The 16,358-nt window shown below is 42.5% G+C and overlaps 1 protein-coding gene across 1 annotated transcript in view; it reads left to right on the forward strand.

The window, feature by feature from the left end:
• Nucleotides 1-9,420: 9,420 nt before the first annotated feature.
• ADAMTSL1 (ADAMTS like 1) overlaps nt 9,421-16,358 on the forward strand; it is a 932,409-nt gene continuing 925,471 nt past the window's right edge. The window contains 1 exon segment of the mRNA XM_047700005.1: nt 9,421-9,763. Within this exon segment, the coding sequence (XP_047555961.1) occupies nt 9,677-9,763 (87 nt within the window). The 5' untranslated portion in view covers nt 9,421-9,676.

Here is a 16,358-nt window from a genome sequence, read left to right on the forward strand (position 1 = left end):
CCTCTGAAACAGCTATTGTGTTAAGCCATGGAGATTTAGGGCTTTATTTGTCATAGCAGTTACTGTTCCCCATCCCTTGATCTATATTCATCCTGAGGCCGAATCCTCTGGAAATCCCAGATGACCTCTAAGAGCCTTGTCTCTCCTCTTTCTCCATTACTTGCTCTTTGATCAAAGTAAGAATTTGTGTTACTTACTTAACTTACTTTCTCCAAACTTCAGTTCTGAATTTCTCCAATATCCCTTTTTATGTCTTGACTTAACCTCGAAAAGTTTAAACGTACAATTTAAAGAGGAAAATACATGTTCGAGAAATTTTGTTATGAGAGAGAGACACTGTAAATCACAATTATAGTTTTCTCCATCAATTATATTACTGTATTGTTTTCTGCTAAGAATGATGGGCTCATAAACCTAAGGGCATGTGTGGTAGAATTAGATGAGGCAGGATAAAAAGCAGTTACAGAACTTTTCTGTATTTTGTCAAGGCCGGTAGTAGTCTATGGAACTAGCCTGATTCCCCCTCAACATGGGTGCTGTAATTTATTAGGTTTCATGACTGCTTGAAAGTTGAGAGCCACATCCATGACTGTGGCTTTTATGGAAACTGAATTTATATTATCTTCATCTCTGACTCTGCTTTAAGGCCATAGTCTTTTTTTGCTTGTTTGTTTCTCATCTAATTTTTTTCCAAATGGTAATATCTCTATTGTTCCATTATGAAGTCAATTTCTGCTCTAAGTAACAACGTTCAACCAATTTCGGAAAGCAGAGTAGAACCCAAAGTATCGCATGGATCCCGCCCTGACACTTACCTCCTGAGAATGTTAATGTTCTCACCTACCTTTAATTAGATAGCTTGATATTTTGTTTAAACAAATATCTTTACAAGCTGTCTTAATTTTTTCTGAAGCACAGCAGTGTACCACTCTTAAAAAGAGACAAGCCTTAAATAGTGACTTGTGCTAAGCCCCATGTCAGCAAACCAAGATGTAATATCTAACTTAATTGCAGTTTCAGCCTCTCACAGGAATGTAACGTTTTACTAGTCAATCTAGAATTCCCGGGTCAGCACCAGTGAGATAATCTGCCTGACAGACCCTCACCTTTCCTTAAATGTAAGTGAATTTGCCTGAAATAATCTACTCTTTCTAGGACTTCCTCATCCCACCTCCACCTGCCTATAAAAGCCTTGGCTTTCAAAAGTGCAGCTTCTCGGAGCTCTTTGCTATCTGTTAAGATGGGATGCCGTGTGATTCATGAATCATTAAATAAAGCCAGTTAGATGTTCAAACTTAGCTGAATTTGGTTTTAACACCTCCAAATAATGAATAAATGTGCTTGTAATAGTGCTTTACAAACTATAGAGCACTGTCACAAGCTTTTAGTTCCTTTAATCCTATAAACGAAGATCAGCAGTATCTTCTAAAACGTGTATTTTATTGTTGCCAAAAATCCCTTATTTTTGATTTGATTGAATTTTATTTTCTTACCACTCCATTATTTTTTATTTTTATTTTATTATTATTATTTTTTGACCAGCATATCCAATTCAGAAAAAAACTATGTCATGCTTCAGACTTTATGTTCCCATTCTTCCCAGTGGGTATGACATCATTGGTATTTGTATCTTAGAACAGGAAGGACAACATAAGAATATACAGAACAGTAGAGCAGTTAAAAATATATCAGTCATTACTTGGAGGTCAAAGTAACAATTGCTTTTAAATTCTGTTTCATATTATAATTTGTTTTACTTATGATTCTATGAGGAATTATGTTTACTAAGTTGTTACTGAAAAGCAAACAAAATCATGTGTTTCCAGGTATTGTGTGATTCTTCTGGAACTATCCAGAGACTTGATTTTCTGATTTCTTTTTCTAGCAAAACTAAAGGGGATTGTGTCCACATATACACTGATACTTCAGAATAAGCCAAACAGCAGTGGGACTTGTGCTGTTTCCTTTTTTGATGCCTCTAGGGAAATTGAGGATAAATCTTAGTTTGAAAGAAAGAAGTCCATTTTCCTTTTTCTTAAACACTGCTTTCAAAAAGAAAAGAAAAGAAAAGAAGAGAAAAGAAAAGAAAAGAAAAGAAAAGAAAAGGTAGTTCTAATAAGCAGAAACCCTTGATATCCAGTCATAGGCAACAACTGAAAAGTGGAATGTTGCTTAGGTACATAGATGACAGTATTTTGCTTTTGTTATATTGGGTAAAGCAATCTTGTGACATAGAAACCCAGCTCCTGGGACTTATTTTGGAAGTCTTGTGACACAGTCAAGAAACTTCAGATGCTGAGTTTGGAATAAGTAATATACTTCAGCCCCCAGCTTTCTGGTATGCCCGGTGTGCCTGGGACCAGAGAGAGCATGAAAACAGCTACAGTGCTGGGTGATGTCGTAATGAAGCAAAACATACTAAAATACCCCAAATACTCAGATTTGAAAATGGTATATTCTTTTATATAAGAACAAATCCTTGTAATAAAATGGCGAATTAGCTGAATGAAAGCTATCTATGAAACCACTTGCTGTATCACAGTTTAAATCATGTGTGGGAGCTCACCATACCAGCATTTGAGAGAAATAAGGTTTCTGATCACTGATATACTCTGATGGGGCTTTACGAAGCTAGTCCAAAATACAGAATTCCTGTTTTCTCCTCACGGTGCTCACTGATGTGGTTTGCACTAGAATAAGCATTCGATGCAGCTTATCACACATCTGAGGGTCTGTTGTGGTAGTTGTTGAAGATACAGAACTGACTGCAACAGGATACCATGCTTGCAGAAGGGCTTCTGAAATAATGAGGAACAAATATTTTGGAGATACACATTTCTCACATAAATGTATTTTGCGAAACTTAACGGTGACTTCTGGAAGAACAGGGATGGTTTTATTTGTTTTTTTTTTTTTTTTTACTACTTTTACATAGTTTCATAATGGCTAGTACAAAAGGGAAACTAAATATTATTGTTGACAGACTGACTGAATTATGGAAAAATTGTTGCCAAGTTCAGGTAAACAGTTTCTGAGGTCTCCAGAGAGGAGGAAGGGAATTCATGTCTGTTTCTAAATGTAATTTTTTGATTCCTTTATAATCTCTGTTGTCCTTTACTGTGTTATTTGGACAAATCCTTCAACACATGGAGAAAGAATGACAATTTTTTTTGCAAAGACTGTTATTATATAAGATTTTCTGCGTGATAGAACCACACCCAATGGGCCTCACCCTACCGAGCTTATATATGTTCCTAGCCTTAGGAATGTTAAGTGTGTTAGATTCGGCCCCTGTTGGGCTGTCATATGACGCAAACAGTGACTCTGAAATGAAGCCATAATATATGGTTTAACCTCTTAACAGTTTGTGATGTCATTTTTTATGTGGTAAGAAAAACAAATGCTGTCACATTTTATATGTTAGACTCCCGCAAGCCAACATGGAGAGATTAAGTACGCGCATTACTTAACACACTATCATTGCCGCCGCATAAATGGATGCCAGGACACCCCCGCGACCTCAGGCATGCCTCAGCCAGTCAGTCAATGTTATAGAACGGAAAGATAAGTCTCCTGATAAGTCATAACCCTCATGGGACACTGTGCTTTCCCCTCAGAAGGAAGCAGAGGTAATTTAAAATATTTTGATCTGGATGTTAATTCACATAACTCTGTTTATCTGGTTTCAGCTAATCTTTATGCTTTCAATTTAAAAATCCACAAACATGGTAGCTAAAAAGAAAGAAAAATCTGTATGTTCCTCTAAAAGAATTAGACCGGAGATTAAATTAAGGCAGAGAATCAGTAAAACTGCTGGTTTCCAGTGTTTACTTTCTTGAAATATGGTTTTGAGTCATTTCTGTGAGATATAAACATACTACTTTATGTTTCCTATCATTTTTTTATTATGCACATAATTTAACAGTTTGTAATAGTTGAAGCCACATGTCTCTATGGACTGGAATATTGTTGAAACAGATTCACTCAAGTGAGGAGACTTTTAACTGTATAATTCAGGTATGTATATTTTCTTTGAACAAAGTGTGTGACATTCAACTTGTCAAAAACGAATATTTTGCTTGACTGAACAGCTTTGCTCTGTGTTTTGCTTGTCTACCGAGGCAAATAATGGCTGACAAGAAGGGCATTTCCAGCTAGTTAAAGAACCAGAGGGGAATGAAGCAGAATTTGAGCCAGTTATCAGAAAATTCCTTTCTTGCTGAACATTTTATAATGTACATGATATACTAACTGGAAATAATTTAGATAAATCTTAACTCTGGCTAATAGAATGTGCACCTCCCCCTTCCGACGGCTTCTGAGTATTTAGTAAGAAATGTAATTTGTGTTCTGGTCGATATTCTCTACCTATTATTTAAATCATTTACTTTTTGTTTTCTCTTTATGGGAAAACTTCAAGGTGCTGATAAGAAACATAATTAGTTTGGTAACAAACTTTATTTTATTTTTTAGAAGAATGAGTATAGTTGGAAATTTTTACCTATTCGAGAATTGTTTGGCCTATGAATTTTTATGTGGATTTTGCCTAGGTGTTAACCTGATGAGGCAGTTTCCCATTCTGTTAGTGGCTGAGAGATTAGCTGAAACCAGATAAACAGAGTTATGTGAATTAACATCCAGATCAAAATATTTTAAATTACCTCTGCTTCCTTCTGAGGGGAAAGCACAGTGTCCCATGAGGGTTATGACTTATCGGCAGACTTATCTGTTCATTCACTTAACCAGGGCTTTTTCTTTTTCTTTCTGCATTTCTCTTTTTGTCTCTGTCTCCATCTGTCTGTCTGTCTGTCTGTCTCTCTTTCTTACCTATTATGTTCCGAGGCCTTTTGTAAATACTGGGATAACAGTCAATAGCACATAATGTCTGTCCTCAAGGAGCTTGCAGTTTGTACTCTACTCCATGGTTACATTTCCAGGTCAGGTCAGTTGAATGGTGGGAAGTGCTAATTCATCCCTTTGTTAATTTAATTTTGATTTTTGTCAAGCATGACTTGCTAGGAATTTGGACTGGAAGGCATTGTACCCACATGGTAAACTGCTCTTACAGAATTTACAACCTAGTGGGAAGGGAAAGACACATTTTGGTCAACTAGTCATACTAGTAAAAGTATAATTACAAATTAGAATAAATTCTATGAAGGAAAATGATACAGATATATGAGTATATATAAATAAGGAATCCAACCCAGATGTTGGAGGGGCTTAGTAATGAGGTAACTAGATAAAGGGTTGGGGAGGGAAAGGGATGCCCTGGCAAAAAATATATTCTAAGAAGTACTATGCCAATATCTGAGGAATACCCAAGAATGAAAGAATGATTGGACATGCCATATGGTTTTGTGAGGACAAGTCGGAAGAGGAACAAAGATCATTCGTTGGATTTGACCTCATGGATGCAATTGGTGACTGGAACAGTTTATCTACAGTGATGGTGGCTGAATATTGACTGGAGTGGTCTGAGGATCAAATAGAAAGGGAAGAAGGCAATAAACAGTGTAAATAAATCCTTCAATAAGTAAGGTCACGAAGAAAAGATAAGAGGTGGTTGGAGAGTGAATATATTTTTTGTTATACATGGCAGAGGCCGCATTGTATTTAAAGATAGGATACAGTTTTCAGGGCATTGTTGAAAATACCACAGAGAGAAGGAAAAATTATAATAAGTTTCCTTCCCAGTGGAAGGCAAGGGGGGAAATGAGGCCAAGAGCACTATGAAAGGATTGGCCTTGGAAAGAAAACAGAGGTAAACAAGATGGCTATGGATATAAGCAGGTTTGGTGGAAAAAGGTAAAGGTGGAAGTTGTTCCCATTTGACTGCTTTGGTTTTCTCTGAAAAGCTGGAGCTCTGCCTATCTGGAAAGAGAGGGAGGTGAAGGAGGAGACAGCTGGAGGTTTGGAGAAAGGACAAGGTTTGAAATAGTCATTATAAGGGGCAGGATGGTACTGGAGTGAAAGGTCCAGGAGGATCGAGGGACAGTGTGGAGCCCATTGAGGTTGGAGAGATGATCCTATGGCACCACTTATCTGTCCTGTTTTGTGGCTCTCACCTGCAAAGTTTGGTGCTTATGTAGGGCAGAAGCAGATAACTGAGTTTGTTTTGAGTTGGAATGTGAAGAAAAGACCAAGAGGCGAGGACGTGGAGGGTACTGGGAAGTATTCTGGAAACGTACGCTGGAAAAGTATGCTGGACAGAAAGGGATAGGAGCAAAAGAGAGGGCTGAAGAAGGAACTGGGAGGTAGTGAGCAGTAAGTGAAGTAGAAGTGTCCTGGAGATGAACAGGTAGACTGGTCTGTCTCAGAATCGTGTAGTCTGGTGTTCCAGTGGAATGCTTCTGAGAGGTCTTACCAGTGATACCAAAACACATCTCCTGCTGCAAGTCCCAGATGAAAAGGCTTGTGGCCCAGAGCAGAGGCTCTGGCAATACTGAGGCCAGCGTGAGAAGAAGAGCCAACGGTGGTGGCAGGGGTCTTCAGATAGTCTGTGTGGATTCCAATACCTGAGGAATGTGGCAGTTCTCAGTCCTTGTGTTACAGTGAGGTTATTAAGATGTTAAGCAAAGACATCTGTTTTAAAACACCCCCCCCCCGTGTTTTATGCAGTATCAAGGAAACCTGATCTTCAGTGGATAATGATTCCCTCAATTATTTCTTATACTATGAGTAATATTGGTTGGAAATAGTTTAAGAATTTATAGATTTTTGGGTGCCTGGGTGGCTCAGTTGGTTGAGGGACTGACTGCCTTTGGCTCGGGTCATGATCCTGGAGTCCTGGGATCAAGTCCCACATCGGTCTCCCTGCTCAGTGGGGAGTCTGCTTTCCCTCTGACTCTCTGACTCTCTCTCTCTCAATTAAATAAAAAAAAATCTTTTAAAAAAAGAATGTATAGATTTTTAAATGGTGGAAGTCAACAAAATCAGACTATTTGTTAACATTGGAGTTTGGTGTCAAGGATCTGGAGTTGAACCTCTGGTATGGAGATGTTCTACGGAAGTGCCATCTTCGCACACAGAACTAATAATATTTGCCTTCTCTTGTGTGGCTTTCCAAACACCAACTTTGTTCTCTGGTAGCTGGAGTGCCTCTCTGGCAATGGAAGCCTTCATCACCTTGTGGGTGGTTTACAGCAGCATCGTCTTAGCTGGTCTCCTTCCTTTTGGGCTAACTACCCTCTTTTTACCTTATACTTAACTGCCCCATTAATTTAAATTCCTGTTTCCTTCTGTTACCTCGTTGTTCAAGGAATAGAAGCTCCCCTTCTTTTTCTCTTTTTCTTTTTTATTTTGTCACAAGGAGGTGAGAACAAATTCATAGACCTCTTAAATGAGACACTGGACAAGTCACTTAACTTTTCTGGGCCTTAGTTTGTTTACCTATTTAAAAATAAAAATGTGCCTTTTGAGCTAGATAACCAAGCTCTTTGGGATTGGGATATGCAGTTGGGCTAGAGTTCTCTTCCAGTGCCCCAAATTCTGTTCCTGTGTGCCCCTCCAGGTCTGGCTCCAATCCCGATAGTACAGCCATTGAGAGTACAGCTCTACCTATCTGGAGGACTGTTTAAAGATTTAATTCAGCTAATGCTGCCTGGTATACCAATGCAGCTTCCCTTTTATCTTCTACCCTGGTGCTTTTCTTTCTCCCACCCCATCATGTTAGGACCACCACCCCACCAAGCAAAGTGCCTTGCCTTTTTCTGCTTAACCTGTGGCTCAAACATCCTAGCAAGACAAGCCATTTGCAATCCTCCACAGAACACTTTTCTGTCTCCAGCCTCTGTGGCCTTTGTTCCTTTTTGTGTTTGGTATCTTGTCTTTAAATATCTCACCCTTTCCTCTCTACCAACTGAGGCTGAAAACCTGGCCTATAATCCTTAAGACAAATTTCAAGGTCTTGAACTTCAAGCTTTGACTTTCTGGCATTCTAAGTTCAAAGAGGGATTTTATTTTTTCTTTTTCACCTCTGATTTTCTTGAGAACTCAGATAATACACAGATAATGAGTAAATAGGTGAATTCTGAGAAGCAGCTCCTTGACTCTTTACCAGTTAAAAAAAAAAAAATCACCCTATTCTGGACACAAACCCTCATGCTGACACATGTTAAACATTCACTTCCTATAGGCATTTCTACCCTGACTATGCCTCTTGTGGTCAGCAGGCAATTTGCGTCCAGTCTGTTCATGCAATTAAAATGGGCAAGATCCAAATCTGTCTAGGTCATTCATGGGCTAGGGTGCTTAAGCCCAGCGCTTGGCTTTAAGAATACGTGGCCTGAATGAATGGTTGCTAAGGAGTATGGCGGCGTCTTCATTTTATGCTGGGCTCATCCCAACGCGCGCACGTGGGAACTTCACAAAAGTTGTTTCACGAACGCTGCGCTGAATCCTCTTATCGTAGAGTTTACTGAAGTGGGGCCAGCTCCCCGCCTCTGTAAGCTTCACTGCCAAGGTTCCGGAGGGGTGGAGTGGCCTGCGAGACGGTTGGGAGAAGGGTGGGGGATTTACTTTCTCATAAATATGCTTTGGGAGACTGGCTCTGGAGCGCTAGGTTTTCAGGAAGAAATGAACCTGGGTCCCAATGGCAATGAACTCCAAAGGGCACGAAGTTTGCTTTCTGTTACAGAGAAAGCCTGAAAGCCTCCACCCTAATTAATAAGAACACGACCCGCAGTGGACAAGGGAGTGAGTGCTCTGGCTTGCCCCAGAAAACCACTGGCACAAGAAGACAAGCGAAGTCAGCTTCACTGAACCCATTTCTTGGGCTCTTTATGGGTGATGCTGGCTCTTGGTTCACTGCGTCCCATCCCAGCTGTGGTGGGGCCTGGGCGCTCTCGAGCGAAGTCCTCTTCCCCCAGACCCAGGTTGCAAAACAGTAACTCCACGGGAGCATCTCTCTGCGTACCCAGAGGATGGGTCTCCACGGACAACACACCATTACGTTTAGTGCTGCGCATTGTGTGGGGTAGAGTTTCTTAATCATCGCCCCCACTTCCCCCGTCCCTTGAGGGCCTTGCGTGGTTTCCAGGGCGGCTGCAGCGCGCCAAGCTCCAGGGACTGCGCGCAGGGAATGGCCCCGGGGACTCGTTCCGGGGAAAGCGCCAACGTCCGGGGAGAGCCTCTCCCTCTCATCCAGTATTCTCCTGGGGCAGGCAGGGTCGGATTCCACACGCGTCCAAGGTGTGCAGTGCGAGACCCTCCCTTTAAAAAGAATAAATAAATAGAAGCCAGCACTTAGCCCCGCTCTGGTTTCCCGAAAGGCGCACGCAGTCGCTGCCGGGGCGGCTGGGTGTCTGCGCTCCCCGCCTTTGCTGGGCTGACACAGGAGGGGAGGAGCAGGAGCCGGAGGGGGTGCCGGGGACGGGGGGGGGGGGATTTGGAGCGCGAACCATCCCGAGCCAAGACAAGCAGCACATTCACAAATAACGCCCCCGCCCCCAGCGCACGCGCTCCCATTCAAAGCAGCCGGGCTCGGCGGCCGCAGGGCGGCTCAGAGGACGCGCGGCGGAGCGCAGCGCAGCCCAGCCCAGCCCCACAGGCGCACGCCCCAGTCCGCCCGCCGGCTGCTGCGGCCACCGCCGAGCCCTGCAGCCCGCGCGGGAGGCGGCTGCCGCTTCCAGGGAGGGGTCTCGCCCGGACTCCCCTCCCTCCCCTCCGGGGGACCATGGCACGGCCGGCTGCACCCTGGCACTCGAGGCTCCTGGCTCGCATCCTCGGCGGCACCTGGTGCCTGCTCTACGTCGCCGGACAGGTGAGGCGGTCTGCGCGTCGGGCGTCCCTCCGGACCCTCCTAAGACTTTTCTTCTGGTCGGCTAAAGCGGGGAGAGCTGTAGCCGGGGCCTGTCCTGGGGCTGTGCTGCCACCCCAGCGAGGACAGGTGGCACGGGTTAGGGCTAAGGCGGCCTCTCGTGGCGAGCTCCGGGCTGCCGGGGTCAAATCCTGCGGTGAGCCTCAGCCCAGCTTCCTGCTGCGCGTCCCGGCGTCCCGCTCGCGCCCGGGTCCTGCCTGCCGCGGGACAGAGTCGGGGGAGGAGACGGCGCCTGAGCCAGGGTACGGCCCTCTTCCAGGGAGTCCGCGACCCGGCACCTCTTCCGGACAGTCCTTCGCGAAGACCTTTCTTGCCGGTCGAGGCTCGGGCGGTGCGGGGGAGGCTCGGCCTCCGGGACACTCCTCCTCACTTCCGTGCTTCCCAGGACGAGTGAACTTCTGACATCCTCGTCCTAGGGCCACCTGCGTCCGAGTGTCGGGGGCGGAGCGTTGTAAGGTGTACAGGACAGCGGGGCTCTTGGAGCCTCTGCGGTGGAGAAAAGGAGGTTCTGGACGGCGCCCTGGGACTCGTCCTCACCACACCCCCTCGAATGCTCCTACGGTTTTTTCTTGAGCTAGAAGGGCATAGGAATTGGGGCGTTCTCCGGAGTGGGTGGCTCAGGTCCCAAGGCAGAGCAGAAGGGCCCTGGGAGAGTGTTGAATTCACAGTCTGCTCGGGTTCTGGTTTGTTACTGCAAGACCCCAGAGGGAGATGCTTAGGAAAGGGGTCAGGGGCCAGTCAAACCTATGATGCACGTGGTGTCTTTGGCATTAACAGTTTCCAGAGTCAGGTAACTTTGATTAAAACTCACGAGTTAGGCAGTTTGTACCTAATGTAGCCTACATAGATTCCCTTTTCACGGGATTACTTGGGTAATTCTGGGAAAATGCCCAAACACTCTTGGCTGGAATAATCGCCAGATAGCCTCCCTTTCCTCTGTTTTGCTTATGGAGACTTGTCCAAATCATGAGGAGGGGTGTGTGTGGATTTCCTTCCCTCGCTTTTACTTAGCGTTTTGAAACTTGTTTCCGGTTTCTCTTTTAATGGTCATTTTGATGGCAGTGGTGAGCTTTTAGAGGCTGAGGGTACCCGACAATGGCGGTTAAGAAGGGCACGGAGCTGGCTAGAACCCGAGGAGCAGGGAACACCCTAATAAGCCAGAGAAATTTTCAACAAGGAACACCTGCCTAGATTGGAGTATGAAAAACCATTGCAAAGCTTCTCTTAATGATTAGCAAGTTTCTTTGCCAATAGGCTTTGCTCCATGGCAAGTCTTCTCAGAGGTGGCTGCACTTTAGGATTGCCCAAGGGAGCTCTTGAAACTCCCCGCGTTAGGCCACACCCCAGCTGGGTTACATCAGAAGGCTTCTGGGTGGGGAGGTGAAGTCCCAGGGTCAGAATTTATGTGGCTCCCAGGTGATTCCATTGTATAGTTGGGTTAGAAACAGCTGTGTAAAAATGACCTGCCTCCCAGTGACCTGTTCTGACAGAATCTTGACCCCAAAAGGAAAGTCAAAGGAGATCAGGAAAGGGCCTAAGAGAGCTGAGGAGAGAGCCTTAAGGTCTAGCATCCCATCCTGGCTGCATCTCTGTCATTTTGGTCAAGGCCCTTGACCTTCCATTTCCTCTTCTGCAAAATGAGGGTGTTGGTCCATGTTCTCTAAGGTACTACCAGCCCCGCTGACAGGCACGTGGACACCTAAGCCAAACCAAGACAGAAAGCCTTCTGTCTTACTTCGATGTCATCGCAGGGGCAGTAATTCGACCTTATCCTTGAGATTTTGGTAACTTATCTGATAATATTTGAACCCAGCAAAGATGGCAAAGAACGTGCTAAGATGCATACCATAGGATTTGTGTGTGTGTGTGTGTGTGCTGTTTTCTCCTTCAGGTCAGTCAGTGCCTCTCAGTGTTCCGGAGACACTGATTTTTCCTAGCATTACATACCTCTTCTTCCTCGCTCCACTTCTCAACCAACTTTCTTCTGGATAAAGATGATAGAAGCAGATTTGAGCCTTTTGTGTGTGTTGGAACCGGTTTATTGTTCAATTCCTAGTGAGTTTTTCTTGTTGCATTCGGCAGGGCTGCTCTCCACATGTGAGAAGCCTGACGAAACTTGTCATCGAAGGGATAGAGAAGAGTTTAAAGTGGTAGCTGGGTTCTGTATCCTGGAGGAACACAGTCCCCTGTAGAGTTAACCTGGGTGATGGGCAGACGCAGCTAGTCTTGGAACATTGCTTAATGTCCTCACTTAACCACACGGGCATTATTTCTAATCAGTGAATTAAGCAGACCAGAAAGTTGAGGTTATTTAATATCAAGAAGAAATCATTCTATAAACCATAGCCAATGCCAAATGATTTGAACATTGTTTGGAATGTATACATTCTTTAAGCTGTTTTTAAATCAAAGCCCTCAGTACACAAAAGCATGACTATCCGAGTTACCAGAGTTCTCTGTGTATATATCGTAGCCCTAGTAGAAGGAGGGTCTGTGTTCAAGAGTTTCTGGCTCCCTAAGCTGAATTACACCTGAGCCTTATTTCTCCAAAGTCCAAAGAACAATCTTAATGCAAATAAAATTATTTCAAACACCAGCATTTCCCCATTTTTTCTTGCCGAATATCTGCTTTTAAGGGGTTATTTTCCTTTGCTTCTGTTCTAACGGAATTACTAACCGGCAAGATAATTTTCTTTCCCTGTGTAATTGGAAGGTAGTTCATTCTAGGCTCTTCTGAAACTGATTATTTTACTGATATCAATTTCATTTCATCAGCTGAATCCAAATTCATCCCATTGCTCAAATTGCTCCCAGGTAAGGAAGTAGATAATTAATGGTTTAAACCAGTAGGGGTTATCAACTGCTTAATGATTTCTACAACCCATCTGTGGCAAGCCACTGTAAAAATAAACAAGGTTGTTGGAGAAGGTTGTGGCTAGATCAGCACAAGTCGATTACTATGGCTTAATAATGTCACTTAGTAGCAGTTGATGTTCGTTTGGTGGTGTATCAGTGATAGCTCATTCAAACATTAAAATGGAACATTTTCACTTACTGTGGTATTCTAAATTGCATCCTTGTTAGGAATTCAGTAATGAAGTAAATAGTTACAGGTGGGTAGAAAGAATTTGTGCCTTTAAGAGCAGCTGATTTTCAACTAAAGACTTAAAGGAAAGTCTTTCTTGTCTTTTTTGTTATCCTCTTGTAGTTCTTGCTCTTGTTTTATTTATTTATTTTTTTTTTAAATTTATTTGACAGAGAGAGATCACAAGTAGACAGAGAGGCAAGCAGAGAGAGAGAGGAGGAAGCAGGCTCCCTGCTGAGCAGAGAGCCCGATGCGGGACTCGATCCCAGGACCCTGAGATCATGACCTGAGCTGAAGGCAGCGGCTTAACCCACTGAGCCACCCAGGCGCCCTCTTGTTTTATTTTTATTTACATTTTTACCAGGATGATTCTGCATGGTTAAAAAACAAAACAAAACACAACCATTACAGGCTTATAAGAAAACACAGCAAATTCTTATTCTACTCTTTCTCCTCACCTCAGATCTCATGGCCCCAAAGTGACTTTTTTGTTAGGTTTGTATTATTTTGAGTTATCATTAACATACAATAAACTGCACATACTTAAAGTATGCAATTTTAAGTTCTGACATATGTATACACCCATGCATGACATCATCACCCCAAGGGGTCCTCATTATCTTTTGCAATCCCTCTGTGCCACCCTTCCTCGTACCCAAAATCACCGGACAAACTGTGATGTGGTTTGTGTAAATATGGATTAGTTTGCATTTTCTAGAATTTTATGCTAATGTAATCATACAGTAGCAACCCTCTCCCCCACTTCTCTTGACCTGGCTTTTTTGCACTCAGTCTAATGATCTGGAGATTGTCCATGCTGTAGCAGGTATCAGTAATGTGTTCCTACATGGTGCTAAGTCGCATATATATACCATAGTTTGTCACCCAAAGGCTTTCACCTGCAGCTGGGCAATGTGTTTCCAATTTTTCGCTGTCACAAAATTGTTATGAAGATTCATATGCAAGTCTTTGTTTGGACCTGTGCTTTCATCTGTCTTAGGTAGATACCTAGGGATGGAACGGCTGAACTATTGGTGGGTGTATGTTTAGGTTTTTAGGAAAATGTCAGTTTTGCAGAAGGTTGTACCATTTTCCATTCTTACTAGCACTATGCACAAGTTCCAGTTTCTCTGCATCCTTGCCAACACCTGGTGAGGTCAGTCTTGCATTTTAGTTATGCAAGAAGGTATCGTAGGAGCTTGGGTTTGAATTTGCAGTTCCCGAATGATAAATGATGATGAACATTTTCTCATGGGTTTATTTAAAATCCATGTATCTTCTCTGGTAAAATTTCTATTCGACCATTTTGCTCATTTCTTACTGTGTTGTTTTCACACTGAATTCTGAGAGTTGTTTATATATTGTGGCTATCAGTCTTTTATCAGTGAATTATTTGCAGATTATTCTCTCCCAGTCTGTGGCTTGTCTTTGTTTTCTTTCCTGACTGTGTTTTTGATGAGCGGAAGTTTTAATTTTGATGAAGCTGAAGTTATTACATTGTGTCTTCATAGATTACATGTTTCCTCTTGTTTTAAAGAAATACTAGCTTAACCTAAGGTCATAGAGGTTTTACCCCAGGAATCTGTTGTTTTATGTCTTACATTAGTTCTGCGTTCCATTTTGAGTTAATTTTTGTAAGCGGTACAAGATGACCCAAGTTCACTTTTTTTTTTTTTTGATCTATGTCTTTTCAATTGTTCTAGCATGATTTTTAAAAAACTTACTTATTTTAGAGAGAGAGAATGAGTATGCACAGGTGGGAGGGTGGGGCAGAAGGAGAGAATCTCAAGCAACTGCTGCTGAGTGCAGAACCGAGTTGGGGCTCCATCTCAGCACCCTGAGATCATGACCTTTGTGGACATGAAGAGTCAGCTGCTAAACCGACTGAGCCACCCAGATGCCGCTCTAGCATGATATTTTTCAAAGGCTTTCCTTTCTCCACTAAATTGCCTTTGCAGGTCTCTGGAAAATCAGTTATCCATATATGAGCAGGTCTGTCTTTTGGATTCTCTATTCTGGGGAACTATGTCTTTCTTGCCATGCTAGTACGACACTATCTTTAATACTGTAGCTTTACAGTAAGTCTTGAACTGAGAAAGTATGATTTTTCTAACTTTGTCCTTCATTCTCAAGAATGTTGACCCTGTGTGAATTTGAGAATCAACTTGCCAATTAAAAAATACATGCAGGGGGGCGCCTGGGTGGCTCAGTGGGTTAAAGCCTCTGCCTTCGGCCCAGGTCATGATCCCAGGGTCCTGGGATCGAGCCCCACATCCGGCTCTCTGCTCAGCAGGGAGCCTGCTTCCTCCTCTCTCTCTGCCTGCCTCTCTGCCTACTTGTGATCTCTGTCAAATAAATAAATAAAATCTTTAAAAAAAAAAATACATGCAGGGATTTGATTTGGCGTTATGAGGGAATTAGCCTCCTAACGATATTAAATTTTATGATCCTTCTCTACCTATTTCAGTCTTTAATTTCTCTAAGCAGTATCTGGTAGTTTTCTGTGTACAGATCTTACATATTTTTGTCAAATTATACTAAGTATTCCACATTTTTGTTACTCTTTTAAATGGTACTGTTTCTAAAAAATTGTGCCTGATTATTCCTTGTTAGTATATAAAAACAATTGATTTTGGTATAGTCTGCAACATTACCAAACCTGCTTATTAGTTATAGTAGCTTTTTGTCAGACGTTCTGCACCTAGGGTCATGTCATGAAAATAAAGACCCTTCTTCCTCACCAATATGGATATTTTAAATGTCTTATTTAATAACACTGATTAGAACACTGCCTTTTCCTGATTTTAGGAAAAAGAATTTGATGTTTTACTATTAATTATGATGTTAGGTGTAAGTTTTTTGTAGATGCCCTTTATCAGGTTGGAGGAAGTTCTTTTTATTCTTCTATTTGCTGAGAGCTTTTATTAGAAACGAATGTTGGATTTTTATCAGATGCTTTTTCTGCCTCTCATTAGCACATGGATTTTCCTTTGTCATTTGTTAATATGGCAAATTACATTGATTTTTCATGTGTTAACCACCTTGCATTCTTGGGAAAACTTGGTTTGGTGATTAGTATATTATCTTTTCTAAAAATATTGTTAGGGGTGCCAGGGTGGCATCGTTGGTTAAGTTTCCAACTCTTGATTTCAGCTCAGGTCATGATCTCAGAGGGTCCTGAGATCGAGCCTCGTGTCCAGCTCTATGCTCAGCAGGCATCTGCTTGGGATTTTCTCTTTCTCTTTCCCTTTGCCCCTCCCTACCCCACTCAATCTCTCTCTCTCTAAAAAGAAAAATGTTAGATTCAGTTTACTAAGCTTTGATTCACATATTTGCATTTATGTCCATGGAAGATACTGGTCTGTAGTTTTCTTGTGATGTCTTTGTTTTTAGTATCAATGTAATGCTGGTCTCCTAGAATAAGTTGGAAAATATTCCTTCTTCAATTTTCTG

This window comes from Lutra lutra, chromosome 13, assembly GCF_902655055.1.
Source record: "Lutra lutra chromosome 13, mLutLut1.2, whole genome shotgun sequence".
Lineage (NCBI taxonomy): Eukaryota > Metazoa > Chordata > Mammalia > Carnivora > Mustelidae > Lutra > Lutra lutra.